General features: G+C 31.9%; 2 protein-coding genes across 3 annotated transcripts in view; one reads left to right on the top strand and one right to left on the bottom strand.

Annotated features, from left to right (window-relative positions):
• Positions 1–2,067, bottom strand: part of LOC125503836 (tudor domain-containing 6-like) — a 3,762-nt gene extending 1,695 nt beyond the window's left edge. Inside the window, exon 1 of the mRNA XM_048664825.1 lies at positions 1,630–2,067. Within this exon, the coding sequence (XP_048520782.1) occupies positions 1,630–1,856 (227 nt within the window). The 5' untranslated portion in view covers positions 1,857–2,067. The remainder of the gene's footprint in view (positions 1–1,629) is intronic.
• A 155-nt stretch (positions 2,068–2,222) lies between these two features.
• LOC109534599 (transmembrane protein 35B) lies at positions 2,223–15,516 on the top strand. 2 transcript variants are annotated; one of them, XM_019900321.2, is made up of 3 exons: positions 2,223–2,451; positions 12,704–12,842; positions 14,130–15,516. In XM_019900321.2, exons 1-3 carry the CDS (start codon positions 2,407–2,409, stop codon positions 14,342–14,344), a joined length of 399 nt encoding a protein of 132 aa, XP_019755880.1. In that variant the 5' UTR covers positions 2,223–2,406; the 3' UTR covers positions 14,345–15,516. The 2 variants fall into 2 exon arrangements, with proteins under 2 accessions (XP_019755880.1, XP_019755879.1); XM_019900320.2 differs by lacking the exon at positions 2,223–2,451 and adding an exon at positions 5,338–5,795.
• The last annotated feature ends 5,821 nt before the right edge of the window (positions 15,517–21,337 follow it).

The raw sequence follows: 21,337 nt of genomic DNA, 5'->3' as shown, positions 1-21,337 counted from the left end.
GTAAGGCTTAGGGATATAACATGTTTAAGAACACTTCTACAGCATTTATTGAATATTTCATAAATAAAATGAAATTAAGGTTGTTCCATAAAAATACGTAGCGACTACGTATAGGGAACTTTTATTTGAAACTTGTTTTGATAACATTTTCCACAATTAAACTACAAGAACTGCACAGGTACACAGCTGACTCACCCTGTATTAACAAGAATAAGTTGTTTTACACAGTTGCCTGTAAACACTTTATCAAAAGAATACTGCGAGATTGTTTGTTTCACAAGAAGACGATTGAGAATCTGGCCTAACTTTTAATCAGAAAAATTTTCTGGCCACTCTGCTATTGATGGTCAAAGTTCTTCAAAAAATATATATCTTTTTAAATATCGGGAGAATGGTATGATGTATTTTAATGAAACTTGCTGTGAATTTGTTCTTATGTAGAATTGATATTTTGCTGAAACGATCGAGTGCGGGAGAACTACATATCCAGATACATATTCAAAAAAAAAATTGGAAGAACTTTGACCATCAAATCAGGGTTGCTAGACACTTTTTGTTAATAAAACTTGACTAAAAGTCAGATTGTTGTCTTTTAAGCCAAAGAATGTCGCTGTGCCCTTTTGATCACGTGCTTACGGGACACCCTGTATAATAAATTAGGTTTTAATTCCCATTCGAATCAGTGCATTCTTAATCCGTTAAAATTAAAGCTAATTGCGTTTACTTATGAATATGCATCAGTATACAGGGTGGTCCAATTTCAACCTGCGAGGCTTTAAAGGCAAGTTATATACCCTATAGTCCAAAAGTCTCGCTTAACGGCGGTAGGCGGCTCTTAAATTTGCACTCCCTCAACGAGTAGTAATTTTGCAATTTGCTAATCACAAAGTATCACAAGCTTATTAAACGAGGCAATTACTCAAACTTTGTTGTCCTTAGGTTAATTGAGCATATGAGACCTAACATGTATACCAAGTTTTATCTGTTGTTAACAATTTAAATAATAAATTATTGTTTATGAAACGTCCTTTTAAGAGCCGCTACCTCCGATAGACGACACTTATGTGGGTAGGGTAGGTATATGATATTTTCGCTCCCGAATGTTTTTCGCTGTAGAATATGTAGGTATATACGTTCAGTTTGTAATAATACTGAATTGTAATGATCTTAATGTCGATGGCGCTATTTCTGTTCCAAAAAAGAAAAGTAGTTATTTAAACGCTAACCAGATGCATGACAAAATAACAGTTAATGGGCGGCATATCTTTGACCCTGACCAAAGTAATTTAGTGAATTATATCTTCTTTGCAGAAATGTATTGGACATATGGATAATTTGATGCAGGGCTCACAAGGTACTAATACTAAGCTACTTGGTCTTATATACGATCAGTTGATCCTCAAATTGTATATACAGGGTATTCTTATGGTGCAAACATTTAATTTCGCGTTAAGACCCGTCGAAAGCAAAGCATTTAAGTAGGGTTTAATGAATAATTTAGAAATTAGATTGATTAAAATAGACGCATTATACTTTCGAGGTTACAAAAACACTAAAACTTTACGAGAATTGGTTGTTCACCAGAGAAAACAGTAAAATTTGCCCCTTTTTAAGAACGATAAACATTACCTGTAATACTTGTTGTCTTTATATTTGGCGCATACCAGAGTGTTGACTTGTAAAGCTTCGAATGGCAGAACGCCGATGCCCTGGTCGAATTGTTGGGAGGCACTCAGCAGAAATTGTTCCACATAAATTGAATTGTTTTTTTCGGTTTGCCCCCACACTTTTAGAAAGGGACCTTCTTTGTCCACGTGAGTAATGAACAGAGATAAGCTTTGCGGTAAAGCATCCATCTTCCTAGCTTACTTAACTTATGCTAAATATCATATATTTCTACAGCTTTTCTTTGTGTAACGAAACCGGCAAGAAACGTTTTCTTATCAGAATTTTTCTCTAAGCGTTAAAGCGTTGTGCTGTTATGCACAAACACGGACAGTGGCATTTGGAATTTTAACGACTCCCTGTCAATGTCTATTCGTTTTACTACAAACGCGTTCCGATCAGCCGATTGGTTCTTTTGATTGGCGAATATCGCATGATCTAGATTGTTGGTCTGTGCACGTGACCAATACAGCGTGCCAAAATAGAAATCTGGAATCTTTCTAGAAATTATATGCAATTTACGTTATCAAGCAGATTAAATTATCATTAGTACTTCTAACGGTATAATTATCACTATATTATCTATCTATCTCTTGTCTGTGCACTATGTTAAGAATGGCGAGAAAAAGAAGAACTATGGTCTAGGACCAACCAGTTAAGTAAGGATGTACGAAACGGTACCAATCACTCCAATATCGAGATTGAAATTTTTACTTTATGTGATTGATTGATGGAGTTACAATGTATTTGAAATTATCGAAACACACGAACCATACACATATTCAGGTGAGCAAGATTTGAAGGCAGATTAAAAAAAACTGTGCGTTTACGCTCGTTCGGAATTTCGATTCACATACAATAACTGTATTTACCAGAATCCAATTTTTGATGTACTAACTTTGTCAGATATTGTTTCAAAATGATCAGAAGCCACATAATAGCTCAGTGTTACTATGAAATTATTTTATTTCGGGCGTAAAAGTCTGTAAATCTATAGTTTAAGTTGTCAACAGGTGTGCTGTGTTGCTGCTCACCGTATGCGTGTGCAGATCCGTTCTCAGTTTTGGAATATAATCTAAAATAAAGCCACACGCTTGAGTTCGTCTGTGTATATTATTTCATTGTGCTAACATTTTTCGTACCAAATATAATTAACAACCAGATTAATCTCATACAGTAAAAATCAGATAAAGCGACGAAACTTTGCTGCTTAGGTATAAAATATACAAAGTGTGCAAACAAAGTGGTTTTTACGGATATTTCGAAAACCGCAGCAATCATGCAGAAACCGTTATAGAGTACAATACGATTACAAACTCATAAAAAAACTTAGAGCAGGGCTATTTAATAGTGTTAAAATATACATCGCGGTCCATGAAAAACCCAAAATTATATTTTTTAATTTATGTAAAAAAAATATTTCTGTACAATTGACTATCTATAAATTTTTTAAAATATTTTCAGTAATAAAAGAGCTAAAAAAGTTGATAACGCCATATTTTCACCTTTACCTTGTATCTCAATGAAAAGTAACAAGGGATTATTTTGCTCCAAAAATTAAGCTGAACCAACCATATGATTTCCGAAATAATCCGTAAAAATGATAAATTTTGCCTACTCTGTACAAGGTGTTGAAAACGAATTGAGTAATTTGTAAAAACTGTTTGGGTTTTAGAGAGTTTCAATACGTTTTATACATATAATTATTGATCCACCTGGTTATAATGAACACAGTCGCAAAAAATAACAAAAATAAGCATTTTCCTCCCCTACTACCTCAAGATCCGAAAAAAATCAATTTGTTTTGTTCCTCTGGGCAATTCTGGTCTATTTTTGCTAAAGCTTTTCTCAGAGAATTTGAGTCGAAAGTTACCTAACTTTAAAACCATTTTTTTGTGTTGTGGATATTCATACGTTGAAACATTACGACCTTACATACCAGTGAGTGATGCCAGATCGGTAAAATTCCAATCCCTAGATGGTCACTAAAAAATTCCTAGTTTTCCGTACATTTTGAAAAAAAAATAACTAGAATGTTTAATAAAAAATGATAATAAGTGAAACAAACAAGGAAACCGTATATTACACTGTAAATGTTTATACAAGTTTAAAGAATGTAACAAAATAAAACTCATAATTTTGCATCAATTACCATTCTTCTTATTTATTCTTTTAAGTTCAAGCTTTAATTTAAATAGGTATTGGACAAAGTTTATATGTAGATGGGGAAGTTGAAAATCACACTCACTGAAGGTATATTAATTTTTGCATCCCAGTACAGATTTTTTCCGGGAAATTAAAAATACCTTAAAAAAGATTCAAAGAATTCGTTAGAAATCGAATCGCGATATTGCATTAACAAATTCTGGCTTCTTTCCACTTGTTAGCATTATGTTACATTTTTAAATTTTTGTACATTAAATGACAAAAAGGTTCATAGTGTGCGCTAATAAAACACACGCGAAAATAAAAAAATATATTTTTTTTATAGAATTTAGATAATAATTTAATATAGGGGTTCCTTTTCAAAAACATAACTTTCATTGTAACTTTTGTGGAACATTTTGTATAATTTCAACCAATTTGTGAAGCCATTTAAAATAAACGAGAAATTTGAGACAAAAAAAATTACTCTAAAATATTACTTTTTTAATGGTACACTGATACATTGCGCCTTTCTCCTAGCGCTGTAACGCTTCTGACGCACAAAATTGAATAATAAATTAGTTTAGTAATTGTTAATTCGCTGTTCATATAGATATTCTACCGTATTTATTACCTCCATATTGAGTCCATATTATTGCTGGTTTGTTCGCGCGATTTCCACAGCTTTTGAAGCGACTCACAGGGCCATATGCCTTCCGTAGGTCTACGAAAAGCAAGTGAAGATCCTGGTTCTATGCGTTTTTTTTCAAATGATTTTGCTAGCTGATTGTGCCTGTTACTTCTATTCCTCGATAATTTTCCCAGCTGCTTCTGTCTCCTCTTTTAAACAAGGTGGTTAGATAAGGAATTTTTCACTCTGCTGATATAGTTTAATTGTTGAGACACTTTTGAAAGAGTTTTTGGATCATGTTTCCATTTTTGCCCAAATCTTGTTTCATTAACTATACTGCCAGGGCTGGGCACTTTTCCATTGTTTAGGCAGTTGAGTTGTTTTTTTATTGCCTCTATTGTTACCCTGATGGAGCTTCCTACAAACCTAAAATTTCTTGGTGTTTCATCAAGTTAGACTGCCATTAGAAGCTGTCTGTAAAATAGCCTTCCTATTTCTTAAGAATTTTTGGGGATATTATTTATCTTCTTGTTCCTGTTCTCATATTTTCAAATATTCTCCAGCTTTCCGTGCTTTGTGTTCCTCCTAGTTGTGAGTTAATTCTTGAACAGTCTTTTCCATGCTTCGTTCTTCTTTGGACCAATCTTTCTACGAACTTCTGCTTGCAATTTCTTATCAGTATCCTGTATTGCATGCTCTGGCTTCTCAAACAGGTTTGATATTTGTTCTCCTTTCCTCTATTTTATGCTCTAAACATCCTATAGATTTGAAAAAAATTAGCGCGCCAACTTATCATACAAACAACTGTATGAAAAGTTGCCCTCTACCAACTAAAATTCGACCATAAGATCTATTAATATAAAACGTTTCACTCATTAGTTTAATTGAATTTATTAATAGTGATTCATTAATCGATTTCAAGATGCATGTAACATTGCTTCGAATCAATGGCAAAACGTATAAAATGTTTCAATTTTTGTACGGACTCGGGAAAATATTTTTAGTATAAAGCGACGCTCGTATTGATCGCAGAATTACGCGCATACTCTTTCGAAAATAATGTTAATTATTCTCTGCCTGTATGAGAAGCGAAAAACAAAAATAAGGGCCGAATAAAACAGAAAATGTGTACCTAAATTAGTAGCACGGATGTAAAACATATATATCCAAATAGCGAATATAAAGCAAAGTCCGGAACGGTGATAGTGTTTTGTCCAAACAGTGTATTTAGTGCAACGAAATCATGAATTCTCCAGTACTTAGGACCGTATCTGTCCTTTTGGGTACCTTTTTTATTTTCGTAGGAGTATTTAAAATCTCCAGTGTGGTGTCCAAAGAATTGCATAAAGATTTGGTAAGTTATCACTCAATTGATAACATTAGCGTTTTCAAAAAAAATTAAAGAGCCAAAATTATCAAAAGCAATGATAATCAGATAATTAAAAAACTCTTCCTAAACAGTTAAAAAGTTCCCAACACAAATATTTAAAAAGTTCAGAAAACAAAGAAAACTAAACCTCGGTTTCCTATTGATCGGCTTTTGTCCTAAGCTCGTCCTTATTTCAAAGGGACGGTAAGAATTTTGCCTGATTTCGGTATTGACGCATTTTTTCTTTTTGCCACTGTTATACAATAGAAGTATATGATGGGCTCATATTTGTTGGCTACTTGCCTGCCCAGGTTGCTTGAAATATTTTGGCGTCGGTTTTTTCGTCATAATTAAGCAATGCACAATGGTCTGATGATCATTATTTACATGCAATATTGACTCAAGAAAACACCCATATCAACTAGAGATTTATGTAACCGATAAAAAAAGGAAGAACAATTCTTATTTATCATCAAAACGAAAATAATAACAAATATATTTAAAGCTACAAGTGAAAAACATAATGAATTCTGTTAATGATGTTTTATATACCATTGTTCTCTTTGTCAAACACAACCGATAAACTAAATGTAATAAACGTTTAATTGATGATCAAGATAAATCAGTAGATTTTTGAAGTGATAACTTTTTATGGGAGGGTGAACAGATTTTTATCGGTCACGGCGAGCCNGGCTGCCACTCCGGCCTCTTCGCGCCTGATGCTTGGGACAAACATATGCACTTTTACTATTCGACATTTTTCTCTTAGTGCGGGTGCATCTGTAGATCTGATAAACTTTTCAAATTTACATTGCGTTATTAAACTGACGGTGATTTTGATCTATAAATTATTGTGTTCGGTGCCGTTTATTTCATAACGCTGATATCAATGTATCAACAAATTAACAAGGGAGAAGCTGCAGATACTGCAAATACTAGGTAAGGGTGCTCATGTACTATATGCCTGTTCGAGTTTCGCGTTCTTTTAAATTTCCAATTAAAGTACACACACAATTATACACACTCAAGCAGAAGTGCAAAAAATGCGGATCGTCCATAAATTTGCAGAAAAATATATTACAAACTTTTGAAAATCATGTTCAAACGACCGGGTATTTATCATTGCAAATGAGATTGCCCATTTCCGTGTACCGATGATTCGACACGCAAAATTGTATCTAAGATCCACTACAATAAAGTTTTTGAAAAACTGTTGGAGCTGTTTTAAATCGCCTGATTGATTGCGGACGCCAATTCGTATCAAGATAAGATTAAATTAAATTAAATCGTACCGATAGAATCCCGGCACCGATTCCCTATGTCTGAGGTCCAGATGCTGCCCAGATGATGTCCATTTGCATTGTATTGCACGACTCAAAGTTCCGATCTCGTAAAATATTACTACCTACTTTCTTTCTACTAGTGATTTTCATCGGAGACAATTGTTAAACCAGATGTTGAGCGGATATTCTCTAAAGAAGGCAGGGTCAATTTATGAAGAACTCCCAAGATTAAGTGCAAATAAAGTGTCACATCTATTATTAATAACTTTTAATGCAATAATATGTTCTATTTTTTGTTATTTTATTTTGTAACAAAAAATAATAGATATTTAGATATCTATTTTGTAAGCAATTATATTTAACATAAAATGATAAAAATCACAACTGTTTTGTAATAATAAATAATAAATACGTTTTGAATTTAATTGAAAAAATATTTGAGTTTACCTCGATTATTTCAGAAAACATGGGTACCGTCTTCTTATTTTCTATCACGTAAACTCAACAAGAAGAGTTTACACAAACCCAAGAAGAGAAATATGTACAAGATTTAGCTTTAGAAATATGTACAAGCGTTGAAGAATGTTAAATGTTGCAAATACAAATATATTTTACATTCAAAAGAAAATTAAATTACATTTTACCTATTCCTGATCCATTTATAAATTATTACACTAACAAGAATATTAAACTTATAAAATAAAATTATTTTTGCCATCATGAATTAATCAAGTTCAATATTTTATGGTTTCTATAAATATATGTTATCACTTCTGTCGAGGGTCCCATGACGCACACTATTTTGTCTTCCTATTTTTATGAATAACCAACCAATAGCCCAAGCTCAATTAATTAATTGGCCCATTACTTGGCAACCTACACTAAAAGTATTATTAGTTAATTTTTTTACATAAAAGCCACAATATTTACTATGTCATAACAAAGTTCCGGGTGATAAAAGAAAATCTGACCCCAAAAAAAATGTCACCCTGTACATTCTGAGAACCGTTTGATACATTGGCCAATAGTACATAATCCAAATTTGAATTAAATATCTGGAAAACTGTAAAAGCTCTAAAGGAAAGATAGAATAAAATTTCTAATTTCAACAATTTTTATATAAAAACTCTGCCTCTTTTGGCAAAATGCTTATGAAGCAAAATGTATAACTCTGAGAAACTTCAGGTTTAATTTTTGTCAAAAGTCCAGTAAAAGCACAATTATTAATTGCTTTATAACTGCTAGAATATAAAGAATTTTTTTGCGCAATGTCGCCGTATTAATTGTTTTTCCATTTTTTTCCAAATGTCCCGAGAAAATGAGCAAAGAACATATTTTCTAAATATTCCACAATTTCAATTTGATGAGATGCAGATAATGGCTTTTAAATCAGTTTAACGAAACCCAATCTAACCCAATGCGTTCCAGAAGTTTAACTTAATCAACGGAACTTTTAAACGTAAATAACATGGTTTATTTAAGTAGAGCCTCAGACTGTGATTTATGGACAACTCAGTTGTAAAATTGTTACTCTGTAAACTCTGTATCTATAAATGTAACTATGCAGGATGATTACATTTTAGAACTGGAAAATAAACGAAATGATAATATCATAAAATTAAGTAGACAGTTTCTTATGGTGTTTAAATGAAGTCTATACAGGGTGTCCCACCGGGAACCGCCGCGATCGATATCTGCCATACTGTAATTAGCAGAAATTTGAAAATTGGGCAGCGTGCCGAGGTCATTGGGGGACACACTTCCGGTTATACCGGAAGTGCGTATCAACTTGCTTATTTTAAATGGAGCACCCTATATATTATTACATTTTTGAATTCTAATCCAATATATGAATGTAGTTCATGTTTAATATCGTATACCTAAGTCTAACCGTTTTTGACATATTTGAAATTTTATGTAAAAATTGACATTTGCAGCCATTCGAATAATTATTCATTTGATGGGAAATAAGTGAATTTGTCATACTTAATTTGAGTCGCATTTATTGTTGAAAATGACTTACTTTAATGGAATTTCGAAAACATTTTGAAAACTATTAATACAAAGTGTTAAAAAAATAAGTTTCAAAATACAATTGAGAAAACCGCCTAAAACCTATGATTTTTTCAAATAAAAACTCCTATTTTTGATAATTTTGTCAAATTCGGTATTAAAAATAAGTGTAAATTTATGTAACGATCCAAAAGTGTTTAGTTTTAAGAACCATTTATGTATCAATAATTAATATTATATCAATCACTGACATTAAGACGTATTCAAAATTCTTGAAATTTTCTATAATTTGTTTAACAGCACAGCATGAAGGCTTCTGTTTTTGTGGATATCGAATGACAAATGTGTCACATGTTCTTGATGCAGCTTTATTAAATTCTTCATAAATAATAAATAAGTTTAAATAATCTTCCTTTACATAATTGAAGCGCCCTGGCATGACATTAATTATTTTTAAATAGTAACTGACAGCTGTCAGCATTCTTTTGACATTTGATTGCATTAAAAATGGCCACTTTCGTCATGGCAACTAAAAGTGACAGTATTTAAAAGAAGGTGCTGCAAAATAGCCATATGAAAACATTAAATTGACAATATTTCGGAAACTAAACACTTTTGGAATAGACATCGTTACACAAACTTACACTTGTTTTTAATACTGAATATGACAAAATTATCAAAAATAGGAATTTCCATTTGAAAAAATTGATTTTGGGCGGTTTTCTCAACTGTATTTTGAAACTAATTTTTTTAACACTTTGTATTAATAGTTTTCAAAATGATTTCGAAATTCCATTAAAGTAAGTCCTTGTCAACAATAAATACGACTCAAGTTAAGTATGACAAATTCTCTTATCGGAAAAATCAATAATTATTCGAGTGGCTGCAACTGTCATTATTTACATAAAATTCCAAATATATCAAAAACGATTAGACTTGGCTACAGGATATTGTATATGAAATATATTTAGAATTTGGAGTAGAATTCAAAAATGTAATAATATATAGGGTATTCCATTTAAAATCAGCAAGTTGATACCTACTTCCGGTATAACCGAAAGTGTGACCATTTTGAAAATATTTTAGACCGCTTGCTCCCAATTACTTCGGGTTACTATCCAATTTTCAAATTTTTCCTAATTACAGTTGGTCAGATATCGATTGCGGAGTTCCCGGTGGTACACCCTGTATAGGGTGTGATTTTCTTACATTTTTTGAGTTAACTCAAACTTGGAACTCACTCAATCCGGTGTCAGCAGAGCCTCCTATTTTATTTGCGGAAGCCACAAATGTCAGACCTCTTTCTATTATTTACAAAACTATCTAGGATGCATTAATTTATAATTTATATTAAATCTAGTCTAACAGCTCAAAATCGATAGCAGGTGCGAAGAAAATGCATAAGATTACATAAAAGTTTAGGCGGTAAAACTGGATTAGACATTTAAAAAATATCACCTTGAATTCTCTTACAATTACTTGACCCATTGGACTATGTAGACCCAGAGAAAAACGTATTTTTTCGTACATTTGAACAAAATATATCGGAAAAGTTCAAATAAATATTTTCTAATTTTTCTCATTTCAAAACCTTATATCTTAGGAACCAACCGATCTCGAGTTGTGTCAATCTCAGACACCTCCAGAACTCGCTTCAAAAATAGATGTTTTGAGGGGCTATCTTCAGGCTATAACCAGCTGATGATAGCACATCCCGAGATGTGAAGCATACTTACATCAGAATCCATTGACGGTTCAAAAATCAAAACTGAAAGTTCTTTGAAACTCTCTGTTGACTCAATGAAAAATTTAATCAAAATATTTACTTCATTAGAGCCATGTTCGAGAATGTGACCTTTTTATTAGTGATTTTTATTAGTTGCAATTTTGTGTTGCGCGTAATGCTTATTTGAACTAGAGGAACAAACATGAGAACTAGAGAAATAACCCCCACATACTAGAATCAGGTTTTATCGTTAAAAAAATTCAATTGCAACCTCAATCAATTAAGTTGACAATCAATTAAAACTTGATAAATTAGGCCAAATAATTATAACTAGACCATGCCGAGGATCACCTCAATAATTACTTTAGCTTATAGATCAGTGGCGCAATATATTTAGATAAGATAAAGAAGAAGATAAAGAGATTTATGAAAAAAAAATGGTCAAGAGGGGCGAATTGAAAGTAGCGCTTCAGAATTGCTATACTTAACTTTATAATCGGTATATGCTATTATAAAGACGATCAAAGAAAGGCTTTCACGTTGGATCATTACAATTTTATTGTTATAGGCTTATGCTAATTTCCTTCGTATTGATATTTAATGCGAATTCAAAATGGATCTGTGTGTATAAGCTTAGTGGTTGCGCCAGTTTCTCTATCAGAGTAAACCATTATTTTCTCAGACAGTTTTCCGCAAATTTTGTAACATGAAGTTAATCAGTTTTGTTAATTTTAATTTTCTTAAATAATGTCTGATTATTTTTCAAGTTTTGCTAGCAAATTAAAATAATTGCCAAGATAGTGGATATAATTGTCACGAATCTCTACAGTCTAAATTGCAACAACTGCATTTGCAACAGGGTTTTGCTTCCTACAATTACACATTTTTCAATTTACTGAGAATAATTGTCTCCTGTAAATTCTAAACACAAATTGCACAAACCTAGGTATTTAATATTTGGAGTTTCTACACTTTGTAAAGTAAAATGAAATGGCGTTGTGTAAATAAGGGGAAAGATATAAATAAATATCACTTAGTAAGTAGATCTGCAAGTTTTACAGTTAAATAGGCAAGTGTTACAATAATGTATAATCGTTGCAACGTTGAACGAAGTGATATTAGCTTTGGTTGATCGAATTTAACATTTTGTATCTAAACAATTATGTAGGAATAATTGTATCTTGTAGAATTTAAAGTAAAATGTCGCAATTTTTTATAGTTTTTAGGCCGAAATTGCCATATATGTTTACCGACTTTAGTCGCGAATTTCAAATATTATTTAGATTTTCTTGCCTAAGTGATGTTTTTCATTAGAAAAACTGATTGCATACATAATTTTTTTTTCTATACGAATGTTTTTTTAAGTTGATTTTTTTACGTGCATATAAAATAAAATTATTGAATCCAACAACGTTTTCAAATCTTTAAACGGAAAAAATTAACAATGTGAAAGTTAGATCATGTTTTGACAACGTTCTGCTATTCCCAACCACTGCTCTTTAACGGCCTGAATACGAAAATTGGAATTTCTCTTTTGCTGGAACCTGCTCTATACGAAGAATAAAAACTTTACTTGACACTTGTAAATGAAACTCTCCATACCCCCATAAGAAGAAATTTCAAGAGTTTAGGTGTGGCAGTATTGGTGTCCAAGAGCAACATCTACTAAAACACAAAAAAAATATTTGTTTAATAGGCCACTTGATGCAAAAACCTGTTATAAAAAAGCAACAGAGGAAGTGGTTCCTTTGCTGTTCAAACCTGACAAATTTCTTAGCTATAGTTTTAATAAGAGCGACATTATACGAGCTCATTATACGAGGATATTAGATTTTCATGAAAAAATATTGAAATTGTTTGTTTTGTTTCAGCGGAAAGAGTATGTTAAATATGCAAGTTTTTTCCCTTTGGCACAAACGCTGAACTTTAAGGTGCCCTCCAAGTGGTACCGGAGAACTATAGGAGTGCTGGAAATTGTCTTTGGTACAGCTTTGGCGTTCTTTCCAAATCGTAAGTATACAAAAAGCATTCAAATATTTTTATAAAAAGGTGTACTTGAGTGAATATTTCAATAATTAACGATATTTTATATGGCAAAATCTGTTATGGTAAATTTTCAAAACATGTAACAAGCACAGGTTTTATGGTGTTTTGAATTACTTTTCATTTTATGTAGCGTTCATCAAATTAAAATTATATTTATTCTTAACTTACGGCAAGTGTGACTTCAACAGCAGATCTAAATCAAATCTATCGAGTTGTTGCTTTAGAAATTAAAAGAAAATTTTTATATGCATTTGAAACATTTTTGTTTCTCTAAATTTGTTGCAAACTGGAAATGAAATCTGATATCTCACTACAACATGTATATGTATATATCAAGTGATTTAATTAATTTTTTTTCGAAAACTATATGAAAGTAATTATATATATTAAAAGATATGTATATAATATTAACCATAAATATCATGCCAAATTTAATAACATTGGAAAATAATAATATACAGATATACAACGACAATTCTAAGGTTAATTTCAATTTCGCCAATTTACCTATTGTAGATGTAAAATTTAATTATATTAAGCCTACCGACGTAATTGTTCACGGCTCCGTGATAAAACTATCTATTTTTATCTGGAATCTAATATTGACATTTTCGATATGTAGGTTGTGGTCAGCAGTTTTTGGGAGAATAAAATCTAAAATTACTGCACATTGCTCACTGTTCTCTAAATAAATTCAATTTTACTAATTCGAATAATTGCTGCTTCGTGGTACCAGGCAAACATTTTTTTCAGTTAGTAAAATGAATGTTAATATCTGTCTGTATAATACATATATTTGTCATTGTTATAATTTCTTAATGATTTAAAGAAATATTAGTTTAAAAAATCTATGATCGCAATTACGAAAATGTTGGGTTTGATTGGCACGCATATTGACAACTTGGCAAATAGGTTTCTAAAGTAAAGACTGGTTTTAAATATTTCTAACTTCCTGCATAGGTAGGTACACAATATAATCTGATCTCTAATTAGTTTGAGCAATCGAGTTCGTGTTAGGTTAGTGGTAAAACGGATGCATACTTTTTTAGTTATTTAATTATATTTTTATTACATATGTATTAAATGAATTAAATATTTCCCATACGGCATGATAAAATGGTGTTTTTTTTTGCCTTTGGATAAATAATAAGTAATAAACACCTCATACAATTTTGTGGCCAAACAGAAAGAATGCTTGTGAACTTCTTTTTCATTTGAATTTTCACATTAATAACACAATTTTCCTTGCAGACAAAGTTAAAAATGCAGCTAACACGGTTTTGCTTCTCCTCACCGTTATGGCCATGTACACTCACTACATGGTAGCTGACCGATTTAGTCGAACAGCGCCCGCCATCGTATTTTTCTTTCTACTCGTTGGAAGGTTAGGGATATTTTACCAGCTTCAGAAGAGAGAACAGCGATTAAAGCAGCAACCTATTAGTAACGGGATCAAACAAGACTAATAAGCTTATCGTCGATATCCAGGATTTCCTTCTGGAATCTCACTGGACGTTGCGATATCGAATAAGAGCACACGTTCTACTAAATCTAATTTTTATAGATAATAATTATGCGTTAATTTATGCTGATAATTATTAATTTATGCGCAATAAAGGTTTCTGAGAAATTTTAAAAATTATTCACACATTTGAGCCTATAAGACTCTTTACATTAGCATTTCTCAATATTGTATAATATAGTATAACTTTAATGGCGTGGTCCAGTTTTAAGAGGGTCTCCCTGTATAATGTATATCGAGATGGAGGTTTATAAGGTAATAACTAAGAACGCGTACCGGATCAAGGGTCAAAAGCTGAGCGAATACCGGTATTATATTATTTTTGTTAAGTCTTTGTACTTTTTATTTTTATATTTTCTTAAATTTGGTGTCTGTTTTCATTATTCCTGTTTTTATTGTCGCAATGATAATGAACTGATGATGTACTACATTATTTGTTCTTTGTCTCTTTGCTTTTGAGCGACTTATATGTAATACTTATTTATATCTACTGTTCGTAAGTAAAATATAGTCTAAGATAATGTACTATTAGGGCAATTTGTAAGAGTATATATAAGAAGTTTTTAGAAGAGCAATTATTGTCTAGTCAAAAATATGTTTTAGCTAAATGAAATGCACTAAGAAAGTACAATTGATATAAAAATAAATATAAACAATTCTCAGCATATTTTTTCGAGAAATTGCAGCCTAATTTGACAAAGTTTTACTTTATTATTTAAAAATTATCCTTCAGAATGTTATAATACTAAATATTGTATATTTAAGAAAGGTCGCAGTACGATAAAGCAATTGCTGCAGAATATGCATATTTTTGGTCAAGTCTCGCAAAATGCTATACATTTAATAATAGAAACCATCAACTCAATAAACATACTTTGAAGAATTTTGAATAAATATCTATAGAAATTTTGCATAATCTCATAAAAATTCAATATATGACAACTATCTTTAAAGATTAGGAGGCTATTAGAATATACTAGGCTACTTCTAGAAAGTAAAATAACTTTAAGATAACAATCTTACTTTAGATAATAAATGTGTACATGTAGGAAGAGTAGAATTAGAGTTTTTATAGTGTCAAAATTGAAAAATACATACATACATAAGTAGCTTGAAGGTACTGTTTAAGATGAAATTGAACAAGAACATTAGACAATTCTGCATTCACTGACAAAAAACCAGCATTGAAATTTTCCTATTCAAATATGCTTATTTTTACAAACTCAAAAAAAAGTTAAAATGCAGCTTAACTTTCGTAATCGCCACTGTTACTAAAAACTAGTTTCAATCGCCATCACTGCCACTAAAAGGTCATCGATACTATGAGGTAACGCTAAACGCATACCCTCAAAAGTTTCTGAAATAAACGATTTGAAAAAAAATGTGTTTTTATTTTTCTAAATGCTTAAAATTTTTAGCGCCGGTGTACTTTTGCGATGTAAATAATTTAAATTTTGTTGAACTATTTACAGAGCCTTGTCCTCTATGGTCCAAGTTCAGATTGAAAATAGCCTGTGATATTTATATTTATATTCGAAGCCTTGGAGATACTGTACATCGGCAAATGAATGTGAATAGACAACATTGTTTGCAGTTTTAATCAGTTAACTATCAGTTGGAATTTGTGGGGTCGTAATACAGTTACAGGGCGGCGCTAAGTTACTAAAATTGGGAATACAAATTTCTGGCTGGAATTTGGTTAAATTTAAACTACTTAAAATAGTACATGATATGGTACTGAATGCTACCAAATCAAATTGAAATGTTAATAAATAGTTTTTGTTATTGGCTCTTTAGTTGAGTCTTTATTTAGTCAGAGTGTATCAAACAAGTTCGATGAAATGTATTGAAGCACTTTGAATAATCAGCTTTACTAAGTAGTAAATAAATTATATTAAAATGGTTACGTTTTCACGTTTCCTGGGTTGATTAAAATTGCTGCATACTATATTAAAGAATTGTACGTAAGTTTTACATATGAAAGGGGAAACACACATTACATTCCAAATATTTTTGCGTTAATAAAGTTAACAACTGAACGTTGCTTTTCATGTTATTTGAAGTTGAAAAAGAACTATATGATCAAAAAAACTGTTTGAAAATGAATGAATAGTACGGATTTTGGTTAGCAGAGCAAAACTAAAATGTTTCTAAGCGTTATTTTATTATTTGATTTTTTACCAAATAAATAAATGAAGAATGAAAATCGTATCTTCTTATGCCACTAAAAGTGGTATTTTGAAAAATTGCTAGTTTAACTTCATTTAGATTAGTAGTCATTTAAAGCAATTATTTATTTTCAAATAATTCTATTATTAAAAAGAAATTTTTAAATATAAACTGTATTAATGCGTTTCTTTGTAATACAGTTTAAAACAAAAACTTATATTTTCTCATAAACGTATACACAATATTTTATGGCCAAGACTTATCGTTATTATTACATAGTACGTTAATTTAAGCAATCTGGAATCGTTATTTAAAGAAAATAAAAAATGTTGCCTTTTTATCCAACGTTACTTTTATACGTTGCATATTTGATGCTGATTTGTAATTTGCAATATAAGAATATTCGAATATTAGTTTAAAGTTTGTTTGAATTTTGCCTCTATCTTCTTTATATGTTTGTGGTCACGAATTAATTTGTAGAAATAAATTATGATACGATAAATAATCGTTGAAATGTACCAGCTTAGTAACAAATGCTGATTTTTCACTTAGAATTGTACATTTGCATTGCACGAATCACATTTTTTTAAACTTGAGCAAACTTAGATAACTTTTTCAAACACCTTTCAGAAAAGAGTACATTACATAAGGTCACTAAAGGTTGGTAAGGGTCTCAAATGCTGTGGAGGCTGCTGATTGGTTCATAGCACAAAACTTTGAGACTGCATCTTAGTATACTCAGAAGTCGGCAAAGACCAAAGAGCAGCATCAGGGGATGGGATATTAGTAAATGAGAAATGTTAACAAAACATAACATAGAATACGTTAGCGACAGAATCTTAAGATTAAAAATGATGTTAGATCATCCGCTACATATAATATCAGAATTCGCCCTCGATATGAGTAAACCAGAAGAAATTTCAATAACATTCTACGAAAAACTAAAATTGGAGTTGGACAAAATACCATAAAACTCTTAAAAGTTAATTTTACTGGGAGATCTAAACGCTAGAATAGGAAATGAAGAAGTGAATAGAGTGAAACAAAAATACCACGAAAACGTTACTAACCGCAATGGCGAAATGCGAGATTTGTGCACAGAATGGCAGAACAACATAAATAAAATAATCAATTATATTTATTATAATTATATAAATCAATAATCGATTAGTTCGATAGTGATTATCATCACTAACCGAATGTTCCTGCTGTTCTTATCCTCAGCTAACATTGGAACAGACCACAAATTAGTACCAGGGAAGCTGCGAACAGCAATGTCTAAGCAAAAAGAAACCAACAATTAAAAGTGAAAAATTCAATATAGAATCGCTTAACTACGAAAGCACTAAACAACTTTACTCAAACCGATGCAAACAACATATTGCTGATAATAAAATAGTGCAAAATGACAATCTTAACGTAGCATGGAATAAATTTTAGCTTTAGGAACACGCACGATGACGCAGAGGGACCGACCTAACTTTTTGTTAGGTGTATGTTGGTTCACTACAGAAGTTAAAAACATCACAAGGGAAAAGAAGAACATATATTTGCAACACGGAGAATTACCAACACCAGAAAACCGAAATAGGTATATGGAAATAAGAAACACGGTTAACAACAGAGTTCGAGAAATCAAAGAAGAATACTGGCAGAGGTTCAATACTGAAATGCAGGCAGTACGGGGCATAAAAACGTATCTGGAAATTATTGAGGGGCATGAAACGAGAAACACACGAAACAATACAACTAGAAACAATTACGGAAGGAACGTGCGAAACATATTTTAGAAATCTATACGCAGCCATAGAAAGCCCGGAGGAAGCACAAGAAACCACACAGAACGATCCTCTGGAAGAAAACACGCATATCACGGAAGAGCAAGCAAGCGAGACTGTGAGAAAACTTAAAAATAGAAAACTTCGATACGGAGAAACTGCCATGATAGAAGAATACACAAAACTCTTTCATCATATTTAAACATAGAAAGATTCCAGTAACACGGAAAAACATCATTACAGTACACATCTATAAGAAAGGTGACCAAACGAATCCAACAACCTACCGAGGCATAACACTACTAAGCACCTCGCTAAAACTTCTAATCAAGATCATTGCCGAAAAAATAATCTCAGTATCGCCAATAAGCGAAGAAGAGCAAGTATTTCGGTAAAACCGATCCACTACCGATGCATTATTTATGCTCAGAAAATGAGAAAAATACGTAGAGTACAGCACCCCTGCCTACCTCTGCTTTGTAGATCTAACCAAGGCTTTCGACAGACTGCAAATAAAAGAGGTTCTCAGGCTCCTGTAAAACAGTAATATGCTGAAAGAATATATAGAACTTATTAAGGATCTAACTAGTAATACACAAACGCAAATACTAGCAAACTCGTCACTAACACAGCATCTCCGAACAACCGCAGGTATTCGCCAAGGCGACAACCTCATCCCTGTGCGATTTAACACAATCATGGACAAATTAGAAAAAGCCGCAAAGAATACTGGATTAGGATATTAAATGCAAATGTATAAAATAAGCATATTTTGCTATGCCGACGACTTATCCTGAATCAGCAGATGACCTCCAAAGAATATTACAAGCTTTTATGAACCAGGCAGGAAAACTTAACATGCAAATCTCTATAAACAAGACCAAATGCGTGACTATAGCAAGGGAACCATTGCGCTGCAAACGGGCAGTAGAAAATGCATTATACAACAAAGCATGTTATCCGAATACCTCGGATTCAAAATCACAAGTGCCGGGTTTCTGGAAAATGAAGTAATCAACAAGTTAATAAAGCTGCCGCAATATCAGGGCATCTTAGATATCCAATCTGGAAAAACAAACACCTAAGCATAGATTGCAAATCGAAAATATGCAAAGTATGTGTACGGCCGGTGATGAAATATGGTGCGGAAACAAGAGCTGAAACTTCCGTAACAACGAGGATCTTAAGAAGAACTGATGAAGACCCTAAGAGCAATAACAGGGCACACACTAAACGATAGGCACATAAATACAGACATAAGAAAAAGGTGCCAAACCGATCGTCGCAGTCAGATGGACAAGGAAAATAAGGAGAGAATGGAACCAGCATGTCCGAATGAGTCCAGACAGAATAGCCAAGGTAGTACGAAACCACATGGAAGAAGACCTGTAGGACGACCACCAAAACCAGTTGTCTTCATCTATGACCAAAACGATGGCAAGACAGCTGGCAATCAACAACGCAAGAACTGCTTCAAAGAAACCGAACCCAAACAGGCGATGCGCCGTTGTACAGAGAGAGAAGAAGAATAACATCAAAGGTGAAGAAATTAAATAAGAAGAGAAGAAAAACGAATTAAAATTTTCGTAAAATGTTTATAAATTTAAACAAAGTTCGCAAAATTTTATTTGTAATAAACAGTTAAATATCGCACAAACGACTGGGAAATACTGATTATCGGCAAAGTTGTATTTACATCTTTAACAGCTGATATCTTCAAGAAATTATAACAAAAACTTATTTAAATAGATTCCCTTAAGTAACTAAATTAATTTTATGAAAGGAATGACACCAATAGTTAATGACTTGTTAACTCTAACTTTTTAAAAAACTTAATTAGGCATTTTGCTGACACGTTACTTATTATTGGGATAATACCATATTAGATCTGTTATCCTCGAATTTTTTTTCTAAATTGAATAGTGTGTCATTAAATAATACATGATAAGAATTGAATATTTAGCCAATCTCGTCGAATAGTGACTTGCGTATTAAAGATCTATTACTATTTGATACTTGAGTGATTGAACCTCACGTTTTCAAATTAGTTTACTAACAGAGCCTGTCAATCAGCTAACATCAATTCTATAACAAATAGGCCAGTACAAACCGTTAGTTAAACAAAACAAGATTCACACCTGTGTACCAAAAGTAGAAAATCATCTATTATTCATCATCTTTGTTTCAGTTTGCAAAAATTAATCTAAAGAACATGTAGAAATGTTTAAGTCAGACCAACTATGGATATTAACTATAATTACTTCCCATCGCCCTGAAATTAGGTGAGTACACATTCCAAAAAACACCATTTCCTTGGCTCATTCCCCATGCAATGCATCCTTATATGGAAACCCTGTATATCGTCTATATTCTAAACGCATTAAAATAGTTCCATGCAAATTACGCTACAGATATTTTAGATGGCTTTTTAACACTATTTTCACCTGCCGTACCCTTGCAGGCATGCAATTAACTCAAAATGTTTGCTTCGATATTTTATGGCTGTTCCCTCACAAATTTTGAAAAATGAAAAAAATGTGCAACTCGAAAATCTAACGTTAAAGGTTTTAGAGATATGGCTGTTAAATGTACACTTCTTTTCAAGGAACTGTTGGGAACCCGAACGGTTTGTTCAATTTCCCGTTTATTTATTTAATTTAAAATAAATATCAAAATGTTTTATACACTTTTATTTAATTTATGAAATAAATTTCTTACTTATTAAATACTAAATAATGGAGGAAAAGACTGTTATGCAATTTTAGTAAAATGCACGACCGCGATGTGTCTCGACTGAAGTTTGTAGAGTGTCTTATTTGGGGACAAATCAGACGGTCTTTTATATCAAAATTCGATGACGTTTTTGTTTATCCAGAATCGTTCTTCTTGGAACGTGAAACCAAAAAGGCTATCTTATGTCTGAAATATTACTAAATCAATTAACCATCCTAGAAGAAAAATATACTTAAATAATGAAATGGTCACTTTAG

The sequence above is a fragment of the Dendroctonus ponderosae genome, unplaced genomic scaffold, assembly GCF_020466585.1.
Source record: "Dendroctonus ponderosae isolate FM_Combo_2020 unplaced genomic scaffold, Dpon_F_20191213v2 Dpon_F_20191213_3, whole genome shotgun sequence".
NCBI classification, from domain to species: domain Eukaryota; kingdom Metazoa; phylum Arthropoda; class Insecta; order Coleoptera; family Curculionidae; genus Dendroctonus; species Dendroctonus ponderosae.
This window is presented reverse-complemented; position numbering and strand designations above follow the sequence as displayed.

Excerpts from the sequence above, each read along its gene's own strand:
- LOC109534599 (XM_019900320.2), top strand. The coding sequence starts at position 5,685 with ATGAATTCTCCAGTACTTAGGACCGTATCTGTCCTTTTGGGTACCTTT. Across the intron at positions 5,796-12,703 it reads AAGAATTGCATAAAGATTTG|CGGAAAGAGTATGTTAAATA; the intron begins GTAAGTTATCAC and ends GTTTTGTTTCAG. Across the intron at positions 12,843-14,129 it reads TTTGGCGTTCTTTCCAAATC|ACAAAGTTAAAAATGCAGCT; the intron begins GTAAGTATACAA and ends TTTTCCTTGCAG.